Genomic DNA, 18,575 nt, shown 5'->3' on the forward strand with positions numbered 1-18,575 from the left:
CTAGGATCTTACCTTACACTAAGATTTGTTACCTAAAATTTCCCACCATTGCTATCACTGATGGAGCTGCAAGTGGAAGCACTAGAATAGAAAAGGCACTGATGGTTGCTTTCCATTTATCCTCACCAAAAGATATACACTCAGTCCCAGCCAATGCAGGTTAAAAGGGAAGATTTTTAAAGACACGGGTAGATCTGACCAGTGATCACTATCAGCAGCAGCTTTAACCACTAAAAGTCACTTAAGCTATAGCACAATAATTTCAGAACTTTTCCTACCTAATGATGTCCATTGCCTGATAAACTATTTCAGACTGGTCAACGCCAATCACCTTCTTCGCACCTGCTTTGGCAGCAAACATGGAGAGTATTCCAGTCCCACAGCCAACATCCAAAACCACCTGAAACAAAGGTCATTTAGTCTCTTAGCTCATTTTCCTTCTAATCACCATAAAGCTTTTCATGATCTCTGCTGAAGCCATAACCTAGCAGGAGGAATTAAACTGTTCAGACAACATCAGTCCCAAAACCCAACCATGACCCAATCATTGATTACAACTGAAGAGACGTTAAAAGTGACTCAAAAGGACTATCTTCGAAGAGCCAGGTAAACATGGCAGATTAGCTCTACCTGAAGATGAAATCATTTATGAGTCATAACATTTACATGCAATTATTTGGGCATGCAACACTAGAATTACTAAAAAAAAAAAAATTAACATGGGAAAGTTGCATAACTAGGATGGACAGGAAATTAGAGACTATAGTCATCACCAAACTGCTCATGCTGTCAGAATTTAAACTAGCACTGCTGTGGAAAAAATTGCATTCCACCTGTACCATTCATGGCACTATAATTAAAGGTTTCCCAGCGTTTTCCATTCTAAGCCTATTTGGTGATTTTAAATTTTGCCATAAAGATTAATTACAAGCACAAACTTGGCACAGAAAAGCTCAGATAAGAATTTTTAAAACAGTTATTTACAAAGTGCCTAGGTACGTACTAAAGTCAAGAAGTAAAGGAAAGAATCAGTAAGGATTAGAAGTGAAAATAAAAATATTTTGAAGTGTTAGTTATAAGCCAATTGCAATGTAGATACCTGTGTTCTACAAAGAGTATTTATAATCTGCAAGCACCTTTAAATATCTACTTTCCATGCAGAGAATAAGTTAACAGCCACAGTGATTGTTCAGAAAAAAAAAATTCAATTGTGTCTGGAATTCCCACGTAAGTACCATGATTTATTTAATTTATTTATTTATTTTTTTAAAAAAAAAAAACCTCTCCTCCCAATATGTTGCTCAATTCTTTACTGACACTATATAAATCTACAAAAATGACCCGACTTGCCTGTTTCTCTGCTTATGTAAATGCCATTTTTACCTCTTCTCTATTTACCTCTGTGTTGGGTATATTCCCCACAAGGGAAATCCGATAGTTTTCCTACAGGGGTTTCTACAACTCTTAAGTAGAAGGAGAGGGAGAACCTTCACCATTCATAATACAAAAGAAGGCAACCTGCCCCAGCCAAACTTCTCTCAGCTGGAGGCAGGAAGGGTTGAAGCATCATTTCAGGAGGCTTGCAACAGATGGATAGGACTGATAGAAGGATATTGACCATCACCTATTTACCTCATGAAAGTCCTATGAATTCCTTGAGGGTTTTTTATATGGAAGGCCATTTGCCAACATGCAAAAATAAGGGTCATTACCAGATATGGGAACTGTATCTCAACATGATTTGACATAGAAACCTACTTTGTCAGCCGATCATTGAATGCTAAGTAGGATAAGTTTTTTGAAGCGGTCCAGAGTCAGCACAGGAGATAGATGCCTGCATCTCAGGAGCCCCTAGTTCAGTTTCCAACTGCCACTGACTTTCTATACGACTAAGCAAGTCACTTTAGGTTTCACTACGTTTAGCTTATGCAGGTGCAAGAAATGGCTTGGATGGGGATTGGGAATCAAAAAGTCTTCCCCATCTCCCTCTGCATACCCGGCTTGGGCCAAGATACCACATCAGAAAATGCTGACACTTCTCCCTGCTAACCAGAATCTGGGAAGATACTCCCTAAAAGTGGAAGGAGAGAAGATGGGCATAAGTCTTCTCCCTGCACCCCATTTTGCTCTTGCCAGCAGAGCTAGATAGGTACAGCAGAAGTGCACTAGCAGCCTTTGAAAGATATTCCCATTCTCACAGATGCTTTCCAGCAAGAATTCTAGTTAACTTAGCCAGGTAGAATTTCTCCAGGGCTCCTCACTTCAGCATGGTTGCTAACCTTCACACAAATCTTTCTTCTCAAGTAATGGCTTAAAAGCCACAATGACCCTTAATTCCTACCTCTATTTCCCCATTTACAAAATGGGACCATGAACTTTCCAATCTTTGAATATTAGATTAAAGTTGCTGTTATTAGTACAGTATTACATCTTAATTGCAGGACTGAATGGAAATGAATAACCTTTAATAATGACTGATCGGTCTCAGAGCTGCTACTCAGTGATGGGAAGCAGTAAAATCGACATGAAACATATCAGCAACTGCTGAAACCCCTGAGTCCAGAGCCCCAGGGAAGCCCCGCCATCTGGACCCCATGGCTTCCAAACTCCCAGGCCAGTTGCTCCCCAGGTGGTCCAACTCCCACAGCCTGCAGACTGAGCTTTCGGACTCCCTGCTGTGTTGCTGGAAGCCTAGACTCCAAGCTACAGCTTGAGCCAGGGCTCCCAAGGCTGCCAGCTGCAGTGACAAGAAGGCTGTAAACCCTAAAGCCCTGTCTACACTAATATAAACCTAAATCTGTGGGACTTAAGACAGCAGGCTTGGTGTTTGTAAGCCTGCACTTGAGCATCTACACTGAACATTGACTGGGTCTCACACCCATGTTCATGAGTCCACACTGCATTACACACACTTGAGCAAATCAGCTTATCCCAAGCTTCCTAGTGGCCTCCCCAGCTGCTCTAGACCTTTGTTTGTGGTGCTGTATGGGACAACTTGACTGTCACAGTTTTTACAGCCTGTCAGCACATCCAACCAAGCTGTCTGTTGGGTCAGCATGCCTCTGGCAACTGGGGCCAGCAGCACAGAGAGCTCCCTGTTTGCAGAGCTGCTTCTGCTTGCACTTTCACTGCTGCGTCAGCAAACGGGCAGAGCATCCATGAGATGCTGGTGGGCATTTCAGTGGTATTTTTCTGATCTACCGAAGGACCTGTTGGAGGACGACAACGACAACAGACTCGAACTGGCTGATCCTGCTCATGATTCTCTGCATAACTGCTGATGCCCCCTATGTTGACCAGCGCTTCTGGAGCACAAGCACAGACTGGTGGGATCACATCACCATGTGGACCTGAGGTGACAGCAATGGGTCCGGAACTGTCACATGAAGAAAATAATATTTCTGAAGTTTCATGAGCTGCTTGCCCTGACCCTCCAGTGTCGGGGCACATGCATGAGGAAGGTCATGCTAGTCCATGTTTCTGCTAACCAGTTTGGTATTGGAAAGTCAACTGTGGATAAAGTGGTAGTGGAGGTTTCTGAGGCAATCAGGTTCGTGGTTTACCCTGTCCAACTGGCAGTCAGTTCCCCGGGCATGGGCCATCCAACCATGGTACTGCCTAACGTGTTCCCAGTCTGCAGAACATGGTACTGTGGAGGGGACTCAGGATGCGGTGCAGGAGCTTGAATTCTACCAGCAGTTAGTGCAAACAGCTTCTCAAACAGGTCTTTCTGCTGTGCTCTATCTTCCTTCCTCAAGCAGTGTCTGCTCCAGAAACTGTGTTGCAAGTCTCTCCTCACATGCCACAATTCTCTTCACAGGCTCTGCTGCCCATCTGTGCCTTTCCACTTGCTGTGAATCCTTTTCCCTATCATTTTGTACCTGACTGTTAGCCCTGTCTAGGATGTCCACCATAAGTTTGTCACAGAAATGCTTCCCTGAAAAATACACCCTTTGCTGAACTGTGATTACATTTACATATGAACTACACTACATGCAAACACACATGATAATACAGATTCTCAAAGAACTGCACAGCCAGACCTCCTTCCCATGACATCTGGACTGCATACAAACGCCTTGTGCATTTTGGACGGTGAATTCATCCCCCATGCACCACATTTCCTCCTCCTCCTCGTGCCCTACAGTTAACTGTTTACAGGAGGCTCATTATGCTGTGGCGTGGCTGGGTACTGAAAAAGAAGGCAAGATGAAGTTTACTTTTAACATCCCAGCACATCTTCGTAAGAATGTGCAACTACCTAGGAAAAATGTCATGGTAAACACTTGTTTAACTGTTTATGCTTCCTGATCACCTTTGTGAATTCCACCTGGCAGGGGAGGACACCAAGACACCAGTCTGCAATCCATCATTAGCAGATAAGGAAATGGAAGTTCTGGACACAGAATTTTTCCTAGGAATTACGCACTTCTCTTCAACCTTTGCAACTGTTCCAGTAAGAAATCAATTCAGTGGCCAATCCATATATGGTACTACTATTGCCACTGAAGTTCTAGCATGGAGCAACTACAGGAATCAGGCTGAGGTCTTCGAGACAGGAATGGAAAATAAAACAAATGCTTCTAACAGCTGAAGTCTCATGTTTTCCAAACGATATCGTCCTGCTCTTACATAGCATTTCATCTACAGGAATTAACAAAATTGCTGAACCATGAAAGCTGGAAAATGGGGGATAAAAATAAACCTTTGCAAAACAATGATCATGTTTCACAGCTGCACAGAAGCGAGGAATCACCATTAATGGTAAAAATTAAAACAGACAGCATTTTGGACAGTTGCCCTGGTTAGTTAAAAACCAAATGGAACTAGTCTAGCAGGAGTACATGAGGGATGGGGTAGATAGGTAGAATAGTTGAGCTGGAGCACATCTGAAAAGCTGAAAGACTAAGAATAGTCACCACTTCGCCTGAGGACAGAGGTCTACAGCTAAAGTATTCTTGTCCTGATCACATATGGCCTCTCACTAGATATCTGGAGCAGCTAGGCTGGTGATTTGGCAGCACTGCAGCGTATTATAGCACTGTAGCTACTGAATTCTGAGAATCCTCTGCAGTTACTTTTAGGGAATCATGCTTCCCTAAAAGTAACAGAAAAGTTAATTACTTTGAATTCAGGAAAGAAGCAGTCAGCTATCCAGTCAATTAAATCTATTCCCTCAACGAATGACAATCTTAGGAAGAGCTAAATTATGAATCGATACCCCACGGAGTGTCACTGATGTCTCCCTCAAAAGACATGCAGTGTACCTATAACAAAGCTTAGGCAAAGCAACTTCTTTGTTCCAGGCAATCTCCCCCTTTAAAAAAAACAAAAAACAAAACAGATGTCTCAGTTTTAAAGTGGATCAAAGTTCCTTTTCTGGGGACAAATCAACCTCAAATGGTTAAAATCTGACAATTCTATGTTGAGAGGCAGCAAGCAGTAATTTCCTGAGCCACATACTGATAGAAGCATCATTTATTCTGGACATTGCAGAACAGGCCAGTTGATTTTCTGAATTAAATGCATCACCGGTGCACTTAACCACCCTCCTAACTTCTGCATTTTTTGATGCCTGAGTTTTGGACTAAAAAGCAAGTGAAATCTGCTTGGGTCTCTGAAAATACACAACTGATCTTTCAGACAGACAGGTTCAACCCTAAGCACCACAATTTCCTTTCTTCCAATATTGCTATATTTGAATAGTTATCCTACTCTGATTATTATAGCCAATAAACTTGAAACTGAATGAAATAGAAGTTCAAGAGGATGTTTGGGTAATACAGTTCTCAGCTTGGAAACTTCACAACCTTAATGGCCTAGTAAGATATTTTGCTTTCAGGAAATATTTTGCATGTTGATGAAGCAAAATATTCAAGCAATTCTTAACAAGAAAGAATTGGAGGGAAGGGGGCACAGGGAGTATTTCTTTAACAGGTTAGGCATAAAACCTAGACACAGGGTCTTGAAGAAAATTCATGTTGTAGTAAATAGTGGCTTTCACCAGACCAATATGGTATCTCAGCACCAGCATTTGAGCTTTGGCCAGAATGAGATGCAAGCAAATGTAGTAGTTTTCTCCTGGATGCTATGGCAGTAGTGAGACACTGCTAAAGTGTCCTTTTCTTAAGTCTCGCCCTTTCCATTTTCACACACTGAGAAGGGTTCAGATGCACAGTTAGATGCAATAAAAATTTGTTTTATGCAGAAAGTTATGCTGGAAGAGGCTTGATTCACCAATGTTAGGCTTAAGAACGATACAACAGGAGGTTACTAACAGGAGTGAGGCTTATTCTATTTGAAAGCCACCAGTAGGACTGCAGCTGCCAGCCACCAAAAGGGAGAGAACAGATCAGGTGGTTGAGCAGCATACCCCAGGAGAAGAGAACCAGAGGGCAGGAAAGTATGTAGAAGGTGAGAAGAGGGGGAAGAGAGACAGAACCATGTACAGGTTTCAGAGTAGCAGCCGTGTTAGTCTGTATTCGCAAAAAGAAAAGGAGTATCCATGGCACCTTAGAGACTAACAAATTTATTAGAGCATAAGCTTTTGTGAGCTACAGCTCACTTCATCGGATGTAAATGCATCCGATGAAGTGAGCTGTAGCTCACGAAAGCTTATGCTCTAATAAATTTGTTAGTCTCTAAGGTGCCACGGGTACTCCTTTTCTTTTTGAGAACCATGTACAGGAAAGCAGGGGAAGATTGACTGGTTTCACAAAGGACACGTCACGTTAGAGAGCTTTGAAAATATATGAAAACAATGTTTTCCTTCCTAATGTTACTTTTTCATATGAACAATTGCTGTGGTTGCCACAGGGAAGTTACAAGATCAAATGGGAGTAAACATGGGTCACAAGGCATCCTATTATGAGAGGTAGCACTCCTTGAAAGAAAATAAGAACCTCCTACCTTAGAAAACTATTTAGGTTGATTTCCAGCTTAGGGACCATTAAGGAAGAATAACTCTTTATTATGATGCCTTGTGGTAGCACTATCACTTAAAAAAGCCTTCATCCTGAGAGTATAAGAATTAAGAGGGAAATAGGGGAAGGCAGAGAAGAAAAATTCTCATTCCATAAGAAATACCTATAGCAGCCTAAGAAAGAGAAGCATTAGGCAGCATTAGGCATCAGTCTATGAAAAGATAAGAGAAATCATTGCAGATGGCCTGTAAATGGATCTTAAAGAATGGTAAGCATTAGAAATACCCAAAATGCCTTGCAGAAAAACAGAAGTTAAATAGCCTGGTGATGAAAGAGCCATTTAGGATAACAATTGAGGACAAAAAGTTATCTAGCAAAGACAACATACACCAATAATGAATGATTAACCCTGGGCCCCCATTTCATTTAGTTCCTAATCTGACCAAGAAAGCCTAACTCATAACATGAGTTAGATAAATTAATTAGATTTGAACCCTTTCCCAATACTAATTGCACTGGGATTTTTATGATGCCAGATGTAGGTTAAAATTTCACTTGAATTGCTGTAAATAGAATCTGTCCAAAATAGATTCTGCTTAAAATACTGGACAAGAAAGGTTTACCTTAGACATGTCATCATAATTAATGAACACTCCAAGACAGCATTAAGAACAATAACAACACTGATCAGCATTTCTGTTATCAGCAGTCTGCACCCTCCAGCAGTTGAATAACACTCTTCCACGCAATAAAGCCAGAGTACATTAAATCAAACCTGTCAGTGATACTCCATCCCCAGAGCAAGCAGACATCCAAACCAAAGAGGGTTCTACTGCATGAGAGAATCATGGACTGCAGAAATATTACAGCTTCTGAGCCGTTTTGCTTACCTTGCCCTTGAAGATGTGTGGGTTTTTGTATACAAAATCACGATAGCTTTCAGTACGCACTTTATCCTATAAATTAAGCATAAACACAGTTATGTACATGTGACAGTCTTTTTTAAATAGTCATTTCTAAGAAAATATTGACTAATCAATATTGACTAATCAATATGCTCTACACATTGAAAAGCCACAGGGGGACAACCACCAATGTAATTTCAGGATTTCCCATACGATTCTTCAGATTGTACATTGTTTATGAAGCAAAGACAAGTTGGGTTGCTACAAACTGTGCCAGGCAGTAACAAAACCATCCACGTTCGATATTATATATAGTTCTAATTCTGAAAGTAAGCAGCTACTTGTGATTTTTGTTCGGATTTAACGTGTTTCAATGAGCTTCACATTTTAAAGTGTCTGTTTTATACTTATTCCCTACTCTTCCCAGCAGCACTGATAACTAAAAGGTAATACTTGATCAACATAATCGAACAGTCATCTACCTGAGGTATCTACCTTGACATCTGGGGCATGAATGCATGTAGTGAAAATATACACTAAAACCAAACTGATTGCATAACCCAAACTTCTTGCTTTGGTTTTAAAGAAGCTATTGATCAGGTCCTGATAAAAGATTACCCTGTTTCGCTTCTGGACACATATTTAACTGCAAATACATAGAAACCTACAAACTGTAAGATGAAAAATAAATCATTGAAGCTGCACAACACACACTATGAAATACTAAAGTTCAGAAGCAATGACCAAGCACTAACTCAACATCCCCCAAAGAGCTGGCAGGCTCTCAAGCATACTTACTGGAATATCTGTAGTGGATTAGTATGTGAGCTGGCAGAGCAGCTCAACTTACCAGCGAGCTAACACTGATGCTCTTTATATGCGTAGGCACTCAAAGGGACAGTAAGCCATCTGTTTTAGAGTTCCTTTTGCAACGGCCAAAGAATCAAGTGAGAGTGAATGAAAAGGAAATTAAAAAGCCATGATTCTAACTAACTATTTATGGCTCTGTCTTGGACAGTCTAAAAACAATACTGTGCTGAAGAAGAGAGCTGAACCCTAGTGCATGCATGAAAAGTCCGTACTGCACCATTAGATGATAAAGGATCAAGAAATTATTCTTTTATCTTCCATAATATTAATTTCTCTATCAGCCAACACAGTTTATTTTTTTTAGATAAGCAAAATAAATTTACTCATAAAAAGAAAAGGTTAAGAGTAAAGCATAAGCGAGCAAACTTTTATTAAAAAAATTTAGATTCCAGTGAGCTCCATTTTAATTTAAGGTAAGTCAGTTCTTCACAAAAAAATCAATATTTGAAAGAAAAAAAATCACTACAAGAATGGGATAGTTTAATAAAATGTTGAAAGAATCACAGCTTTGCACTGGTTTTGATAAAATTATGAATTATAAAAACTTTTGTTAGGATCATCTAAAATTTTATTGGTTTGTTATGAGGGCAGATTCTAAGGATTTAGGATTTTTTTTATGCTCTCAGCAGCACTGAAATACTGGATTTGCTGAAACCACAAAGAATTCAAAAGGTTCAGCATCAAATCGAGAAAGCAGTCAGCTGGAAAGCTTTCAGCCTCACCTATCACGCTGCTTCAGCACTGCCCCAACTTAATCAATAGTATTCCAACTGCTGTCTTTACTACATGCACTGCTGCTTGAATGAGCTTCAGTCATTCATTTTGGGTCTCTATTCATCAATTCCTTCTCTCCTCCCATCCAACCTTTCAGTACAATAAGCTGAAAAATAAGTAAGTTATTATCAGACAGACAGACACTCTTCAAGCAATTTTTAAATAAAGTACACTATCAGTTTCAAATAGCAATCCTCCTGTCCTCTGAAATACTATGGGAGGGGACAGCATAAACAACACTGACCTGCCAGGGCCAACTTAGAGGACAAAAAAATGAGCATGTTTTTTGTGTGAGTGGTTGCTGGGTTTTGGGTTTTTTTTTAAACCGATAAAACATGTTAGAAGCAGATTTAGGATTAATTTAACAAAAAGTTTGCTATCACTTCAATTTAATGAGCCATTATTTTTAATGTAAAAATCTCACAATAATAAAAACTTAAGCAAAAAAAAGTTTGTATGTGTTGGGGTCATTTGGACCTAAAAACCAAGCATATACAAGAACTTACACACGCCATAACTCAGGTATTTTCCACGTTTTAATGGGCAGAAATCAGATGTTATTAAAGGGATTTTAACATCACAAAAGTTTCCTGAAGCCAGTGAAATAGAAAGATTTATCACAAACTATAAAACTATCAGTTCTTCAGAGGTTCAGGATCTTTTAGTATAGCTCCAAACCAAGGTACTATGAACTGTTCATATCGACAAAATGGTTGGGTTTTTACCCCAGTCTGACAAAGTAATTTAGAGCTTATGATTTCAGATTTTGTGTGTGTGACTGACTTTAAAATAAATAAATAAATAAATAAATAAATAAACAAACAAACAAACCTCTAGCCCCATATTTAAAAGTCATTTTGTTAGTCTGCCAGACATACAGTGCTGAGGCAAATCTGATTAAAACTGATTGTTTCCAAGTTCTGTACACACCTCTTCACCACTGTGCTTTTCATTTTGGAAAGCATATTACTGTCTGTATCCACAGACACCTGTGCCACAAAAGCATTTCTGCAAGAATGCTCCATAAAACCCACATTGGCTGCTCAATGCTGTTCAAATGTACCATAAAACAGATGCAGAGGATTTTTCTGAGGCTAGGACCAGCAAATGTTTCAGAAAACAGGAAGCCTAAATCTGCTACCTATGCTATACAAGAGTGAATGTACCTTATGGCTTCATATTTTAGTTGATTTTGTTTAGATACCCATGTTCTTTCTTTATTATGAAATTGCAGAATTGCTTTATGAGATTTCAGAGCAACAAATTCCTGTCCTTGTACACTACATAATCATCTTTTTTCAGAGAGCCGGTACTAAAGATTTTGGGTTAAAATAAAAGTCACTTATAAAATTAAGTTAACATTCAGGATGAAAGGATTTTTGTTTGTTTTTTGAAGAGTTCTGGATATGCTCTTTTAAATATATTTTCCATTTTTAAATAATATTTAGACAATCCTAGTAACTGTTCAATATAATGCTTATCGATACACTAAATGGAGTTCAAATAATTTCTGAACTACTACATAAATTGGCAGACAAAGCATTTAAAGGTTTAGTGTGGGTTTTTGCTTGCTAAATTTTTGTCTAAAGAGCAGAATAAAAAATGAAGGACATTTACTGTTTATATCCTATAGTAGTGTACAGAATTCATTCACATTTCTACAGAAAAAGAAAAAAAAGCAGCAAGAACAGATTATGTTACAGATATTAGAGATGAATATTTTCTTACTAGCAATCAAGTATACCTGTAATCTCAATATACTTTTATTAAATTTCTAGTGTTTCTGGTACAGTCAAAAATGTATATGACAGGGATCTAGATAGAATGGCAGCTGAAAATATTAGCTCTTTTTTGTGATTCTTTCACTCTAGCTCCCAGGATAAACTATTAAGCACTGGAAGGGTTAAAAATGCAGCTACTCTGCAGCGTATATTTACGGGCACATAGGTTTTTTTCATTCCATTTTTCCTTCCTAGTTATGAGTAAGATGCATTTGTGCTGACTTTCTAACCTTTAGCATCTCTTCGTGTATCCCATAATGCCCATATGAACTGAAGTAAACGCCATCCTCATCCTCCCGGAGTTCCGCAATGGCGCTAGATGACGACAAGCTGCTTCCGACATCTGCGTTCATCACAAAATCCTGTGCAAATTCTCTGTAATCAATTTGAAACATACCCTTGAGACATGTTTACGGGACCATAAAAAAGAAGGGGGGAGCTGAGAGGAGATAAGGAATGCAGACTGCAGAGGCCTTTTGCAACACTGAAACTCCATTATGACTTAACTGTGCTGAAACTCCCCCTACTGGCTCTGAGAAGCTGCTGCATGATTTGCTATTCTCTGCATTTCGACACCTGCATTTCTTCCACATTTTAGACACTAAATTCCAGCAGTGTGAAGTTTGCTGTGTTTCATTTATCTATCCTGCTATCCCTACACCCTCCATCTATGTTGGAAAAGCACCCACTTACAACCTGATTTAAATTTCGTTAGGGTTTTTTTTTTTTTTAAATTAATGAAATTAAATGAATTAAAGGATAGAATTAAAACTCAAAATGATCTGGACAAACTGGAGAAATGGTCTGAAGTAAACAGGATGAAATTCAATAAGGACAAATGCAAAGTATTCCCCTTAGGAAGGAGCAATCAACTGTGCTCACACAAAATGGGAAATGACTGTAGGAAGGAGTACTCCTGAAAGGGATCTGGGGGTCATCCCGAATCACAAGCTAAATATAAGTCAACAGTGTAACACTACTGCAAAAAAAAAAAAAAAAACCAACATAATTCTGAAATGTATTAGTAGGCGTGTTGTAAGCAAGACAAGAAGTAATTCTTCCATTCTACTCCACACTTATGAGGCCTCAACTGAATTATTGCATCCAGTTCTGGGTGCCACACTTCAGGAAAGATGTGGACAAACTGAAGAAAGTCCAGAGAAGAGCAACAAAAATGATTAAAGGTCTAGAAAACATGACCTATGAGAAAAGATTGAAAAAATTGGGTTTGTTTAGTCTGGAGAAGGGAAGACTGAGAGGGGACATGATAACAATTTTCAAGTACATAAAAGTTGTTATAAGGAGGAGGGAGGTAAATTTTTCTCCTTAACCTCTGAGGAAAGGACAAGAAGCAATGGGCTTAAAATTGCAACAAGGGAAGATTAGGTTGGACATTTGGAAAAACTTCCTAACAGTCAAAGTGCTTAAGCACTGGAATAAATTGCCTAGGGGGTTGTGGAATCTCCATCATTGGGGATTTTTAAGAGCAGGTTAGACAAACACCTGTCAGGGATGGTCTGAACAATACTTAGTCCTACCATGAGTAGGGCAGGGAACTGAACTAGATGACCTCTCAAGGTCCCTTTCAGTCCTAGGATTCTAACTGCATCCGTCAACAAGCAGCAACCATAATTTCTTAAATAAGGGTGATTCAAGGTAGATTAATGCTTCATCTTTCCAATGTCTTTGATTGCTGCAACTGGAGTGGCTGCAGTTGTCATCTTGAACTAACAATTTGGCAGGATTTCATAAATTCCAGGAGACACCAATTCCTTCATATTTATGCAGCTGCACCACGACATATTGTAAAACTTCATGATTTAAAGTTAACATGCACAACAAAGTTAATATCAGCTGATATATTCTTGCTTGTACTCCCTAGATTTTAGTTTGGGGATAAGGGAGCAGTGGAAGGAAAGAAATTTTCAATGAGAATTCCACAACACCAGAATTTGATTCCACTATTGATGGCTTAGGGAGGGGGAAGGGGAAGAAATCTGTTTCATGGCTCAGGAGTTTTGTCTAGACATTTAGTCAATTTAGTTGTGCTTTAACTTGCAATATTTTCAAAACACCACAACCGACGCTATTTACAAACAGAGGGAAAACACACAGATAAGACTAATGTCCTGATGGTGCTAACTTGCACTTGAATTCTGCAGCTTGAGTGTCTACTGACTGCTAGTATTACCTGCACACATTTCTGTCTACCATCCACAACTCTGCTTCAGAAAAAGCTTCATTCAAAAACATCTTACCTCATTTTCTGAAGATCTTCTTGAGCTCTGGCTAATGCTGTTTCTGCAAGCTTTGCTCTGTGTTCTGTACATTTCAACTGTTCGAGGATCGCTGTGTTATCACTTAATCCATTGGGGTATGAGATGTTTGTAGAATCATAAAGATCCTCTATGTCTAATGAAATAGAACAACAAATGTCATCCACCACTGTCAACTGACAGCATTACCTAATTACAGATATGTATAAATATATCTATATAAGGATAAATTAAGTGCCTGATGCTGCTACCTTCATTTATTAAATAGTATGTTATTCCACAAGTATCTTCATGGATAGGACTACTTGCAGAGCAAGAAACACTTATCATAACATAAATAACATAACATAAATAACACTTACCATAAGTGAGCATGGAGGAGGTGGGCCCTTAACACCAATACCCAAAAAAATCTACCTTTCAAATGTGTCTGAATACTAGTCTTCATGATTTAACAAATCAGACATTCTCTTTAGCTGAAGCTAATAAAGGTGATACACCTTGGTTTGCCAATTACCTTAGCCAAGAGCTAGAAGGGCTATTAACTCAAAAGACAAGATGTTCTACAAGATGAAGGCTTTCATAGCTAGCATGTGACAAACAATATATTCATAGCCCTTCAAACTCATCCCTCAGGGCTGTTGTGGGGCTTAATAAAAATGTGTGAGATGCTTTGAGATCCATAGGTAAGTATATTATTAAAATAGTGCCTTGACTTCAAAACATAGGTCCAACCTTGCACCCGCTGAACTAAGCGGGCATAACTCCCACTGGATGTCAATAATGAAGGATTAGATCCCACCCCACTGGGAGATGGGGTTATCGTAATTTAGTCTCTTGCATGGTAGAGCACACGGATCCTCTGGCTTGTCTTCCTTGACTAGCCAGAAGCACTGCAGAGAAAATAAGCTTGGATTTAGGGACCAAATACACCTTTGTTTTGATCTAATGAAGCTATGCTTATCTAAGGGGCATTGCACAAGGCCAACAAGAGCTGTGGCAACAGATCTTCTAGAACCAGTGACACTGGAACACTTTTTACAGTGTGGGTGCTGAAAGCCAGTGATCTCCAAAATTTTTACTTCACACCCTTTACTCCTATCCATGCCACTTCTCCCCAGAGCTGGGGCCAGGACCAGGCCATGGCTCCAGGAGGACGGGGGTGAGGGAAGATACAGACAGAAGTAAGGGAGCTGAGGCTGGGACCACAGCTGGGGGTGGCCACCGGGACCCCAGGGCAGAGCCCTGGGCACAGGGCCAGCAGCAGATGGGACCCTGGGCACAGGGCCAGCGGCCAGGACCCGGCACAAAACCTGGGGGTCCGGCAGCACCCCTTGTATCCCTAGTTCCCACGCCTATGTCTAGAACCGGTTAGGGTCATGGAGGATGGGGGAAATAATGCTTCCACACCACTCAAAACAGGAAACAAAATCAGTATCCCTTCCCTAAAGGCAGTCCCCAACATGAGGATCAGGAGGAGGATGCAGGTCAGAAAACCGCCGAGGGGGAGAGGGAGAGCGCGCAAGCATGGAACATGTTAGAAACCATCAAAAAATTTACAATGGAGATACACAGTAAAGCACAAATAAAGCCACAGAACAGGATTGAAGTGGATGTCAAAGCCATGACAAGCCATTGGTAAGATGGTCATGAAGAACAGGACATTGCTCCTGAAGACCGGGAGAGAGCCTTCTTATTTAGGTTTTGTCAAGCAGCTTGGAAGTTACTTCAGTAGATCAACAGCAAAATCGTAGCTTTCTCTAGATATAGTTTGGATGTTCTAAAAAAATGAACTAGAGATATAGAGAGAGAATAATGTCTAGTAACAGGAATAATTGGATTTAAAAATCATACCCCGGCTGGTAGGTAAATACTCATTTTACCCAATAGATGAAAGAGAGAGACACATTTATAGCATGATTTTCTGAAGTGCTGAGCACCTCCAACTCCTAAAAGCATCAAATGGAGCTGTGAGTACACAGCACCTCTGGAAATCTGGCCCTTGGCAACTTGCTCGAGGATCACATTGCAAGTAAGCGGTACAGTCAGAAAACTCCCTACTATGAGTTGGTTAGGAAAGGGAAACAATCCCCCATTCCCTATCTTGGGTGCTACTGCAGTACAGAAAGTTCTAATTAAGACTGGGCCCCCCTTGTGCTAAGTAGCGTACAAACATAGAAGGACATGGTCCCCGCCCAAAAAAAAACCAAAAAACACCAGACCTTACAATTTAAATGAAGGAAAGATGCGCCAAGTGAGTGACAAAATAGTATTGGGAAAGTGGAGGAAGAATACAAGTCGTGAGAGATAAACTCAAGTGATTTATATAGGTCATCAGAACTCCAAGGTGAAAATACAAATGTATAATTTTGTCATATTATTGTGTTTGTTAGGTACCCAATGAAAGATAACCAATATAAAATGTGAAGTAGTTTTCGATTACACAGATTACTTCCTCTAATGTGTTTATTTGTAGGTGATCGGATTAATTTTAAGTACCCAAATGTAATATTTAAAGATGATGTTTTGCTGCAGCATAAGAATGGAAATTCCATAAACATTTAGAGTTAAGAATGACACTCCCTCCCCAATCTGTTCATACTTTTTTTTTTATTAATTATTATTATTACTTTTGTATCCTTAAAAAAAAATATTCATAGATCACTTCATTTGAACATTTTGGATAGTCCATTGCCCTGGGAAATGTAAATCTAGCCCATCTACAACTAGGGATATTGTCTCACCTGTGATGTACTAAACTATGAAAGGGGCGAGGTCACTTATTGTTCTAGTAAGGCTATACTCTGATTGAAAAGTCTTACCAAACTGAAGTAACAGATCATCTTCTAGCTCTGGTTTCAAGTACTTCTCTTCCTCCCAAGGCAGTGGGCTGCTGAGAGAATTCAAGTATTCTGCAGTTGGTTTCTAGACAAAAAAAGTTAAATGAGCATGTGAAATAAGGTTCTTAAAAATCATAGGACCTTAGTTTAAAAAGTGAACTACAAGACTTAAGTAAGTTACTTTCACTTTTCTCCATCATTAAAATCACCTGGGCTATGAGTGTCTAAATGACTTATTAAAATAACCTTGTAGCAAAAGCTGAGAGAGAAGCATTACTTAGCAACATGACATAGAGCAGAGGTTCTTAACCTTTTTCTTTCTGAGGCCCCCACAACACGCTATAAAACCTCCAGGCCCTACTTGTTCCACAACAACTGTTTTTCTGCATATAAAAGCCAGGGCTGGCATTAAGGGGTAGCAAGCAGGGCAATTGCCCAGGGCCCCATGCCACAATGGCCCCGCAAAGCTAAGCTGCTCAGGCTTCAGCTTCAGCCTCAAGTGGCAGGGCTTGGGGGCCCAGGCTTCAGCCCCGCATGGCAGGGGCTTTCTTCCCTGAGTCACAGTGAGTCTAATGCCAATCCTGCTTAAGGACCCCCTGAAACCTGCTCGCAGCCCCCCAGGGGGCCCAGGGTCACTGGTTGAGAACTCTGAAGTAGAGAAAGATACTTCTGGATTCTAAATCTGGTTCTGACAACAACTGTGACTTGGAGCAAGTCACTTAGAGCCCAGTTTTTACAAGTGCTGAGCCTCACAGCTCTAATTAGCTGTATATGTTCAGCACATCTTGAGGGGAAAAATCAGGCTCGAAACATCAGTTTCTGCATTTGCAACATCACAACCATTACCTACCTCACAGGACGAACAGTAAGATGCAACTAACTAACCAGTCCATACAACCTGAAGATGAAAACATGCCCGGGCATTACAGGTTTCAAAAAGTTGTGTAAGACCCCATCCATGCTAAAACTAAACTGAATCAGAGAAAGAGTTACAACATGTTTATAAGTTGTAGTGAACACAGGTACATGAAGCGGCCCCTACTACAGCTCTGAACCAGATATCCTGACATCAGTAGAACAGAGACAGGGCCTGAAACAATCAAATTAGAAGGAAGCTATACTTCCAGTCATACTTTGGGTTCTCTCCTTTTGCACTTTCTACCCACCTCATGTAATCTAACCTTAACTACCAGAGAATGATTCTGCACAGACATGGATCCAGTGCAAGGAAACCCCCTCCCTAAACTGAATAGAGCAGCAGCTGTTACTCCAGCTGGGGCCAGACTGGTAGGTAAATTCCAATCATTTCATCAAACCCCAATATGCAGCACAACCACATGAAGGCCAATTATTTGGACTTTATAGGAGACCAGAAATATTGCCCTGGAATGAATACATCTTGAGTCTCAATTTTAAAATATTTTTCATTTATTTAAAGTGAATTTTACTAAATAAAAACTAAAAGCCACTTAAGCTGCTCAGAGATCTGCATAAATTGGTTTATAAATTTTAAAACAATTTCCACCATTTCTAGAGACTTAATATAGAATTATTCCATAAAAACACACTCAAAATATTTGTTTTTCCCATGCACAAAGTAAAAAATTGAAGTAATAAACTGTCCACTTACCTTCACTCTAACAAAGTTTATTAGCTTAATGTATCCATAAAACTCAAGTGCTGAAAAAGAAAAAAAGCTCACATAACAATAAAAAAAAATCACATATTTTACAATAGTGCAAATGTTAATTAGTTGTTCAATTGGCCAGTGTTCCCAGGGGTGCACACTATTAATTAGTGCAGTGTTCCTACCTTCATTTGCCATCTACATTATTCTGATATTTTTCTTCAGGACTTAAGTGTCAGATACTTTTATTCAGTCTTCAGTTTATATTTGCAACACACTAAAAACCGAACACATGTAAACATAGCTTATCTAACAGGGAATTCCGTCACTTAGCAAACAGCTTTCCACCTGGCTTGCTGAGAAAGGCAGCAACATCTACAGTAACATCGATAGTAAGAGTCTTTGGCTAGAAACCTGAGTATAAATGCTGGTATCCCATGACAATTTTGATACACATTAGCAGCTTTTAATTATTGAATAAACTCTGTCAGCTAGGACTAATTTATGACAAACAATCCCTTAAACTGGCTATGTAGCACAGTAACAAAAGTGGTTTAAACATATCCCATGTTCGCTATA

The 18,575-nt window shown here is 39.7% G+C and overlaps 1 protein-coding gene across 1 annotated transcript in view; it reads right to left on the bottom strand.

Annotated features, from left to right (window-relative positions):
- Nucleotides 1–18,575, bottom strand: part of PRMT3 (protein arginine methyltransferase 3) — a 98,271-nt gene that overhangs the window by 67,955 nt on the left and 11,741 nt on the right. The window contains exons 4-9 of the mRNA XM_038406245.2: nt 18,000–18,049; nt 16,352–16,454; nt 13,512–13,665; nt 11,484–11,628; nt 7,814–7,879; nt 279–400 (exon numbers count right to left, since the gene is read on the bottom strand). Coding sequence (XP_038262173.1) covers nt 279–400; nt 7,814–7,879; nt 11,484–11,628; nt 13,512–13,665; nt 16,352–16,454; nt 18,000–18,049 — 640 coding nt within the window. The remainder of the gene's footprint in view (nt 1–278; nt 401–7,813; nt 7,880–11,483; nt 11,629–13,511; nt 13,666–16,351; nt 16,455–17,999; nt 18,050–18,575) is intronic.

The sequence above is a fragment of the Dermochelys coriacea genome, chromosome 6 (assembly GCF_009764565.3).
Source record: "Dermochelys coriacea isolate rDerCor1 chromosome 6, rDerCor1.pri.v4, whole genome shotgun sequence".
NCBI lineage: Eukaryota > Metazoa > Chordata > Testudines > Dermochelyidae > Dermochelys > Dermochelys coriacea.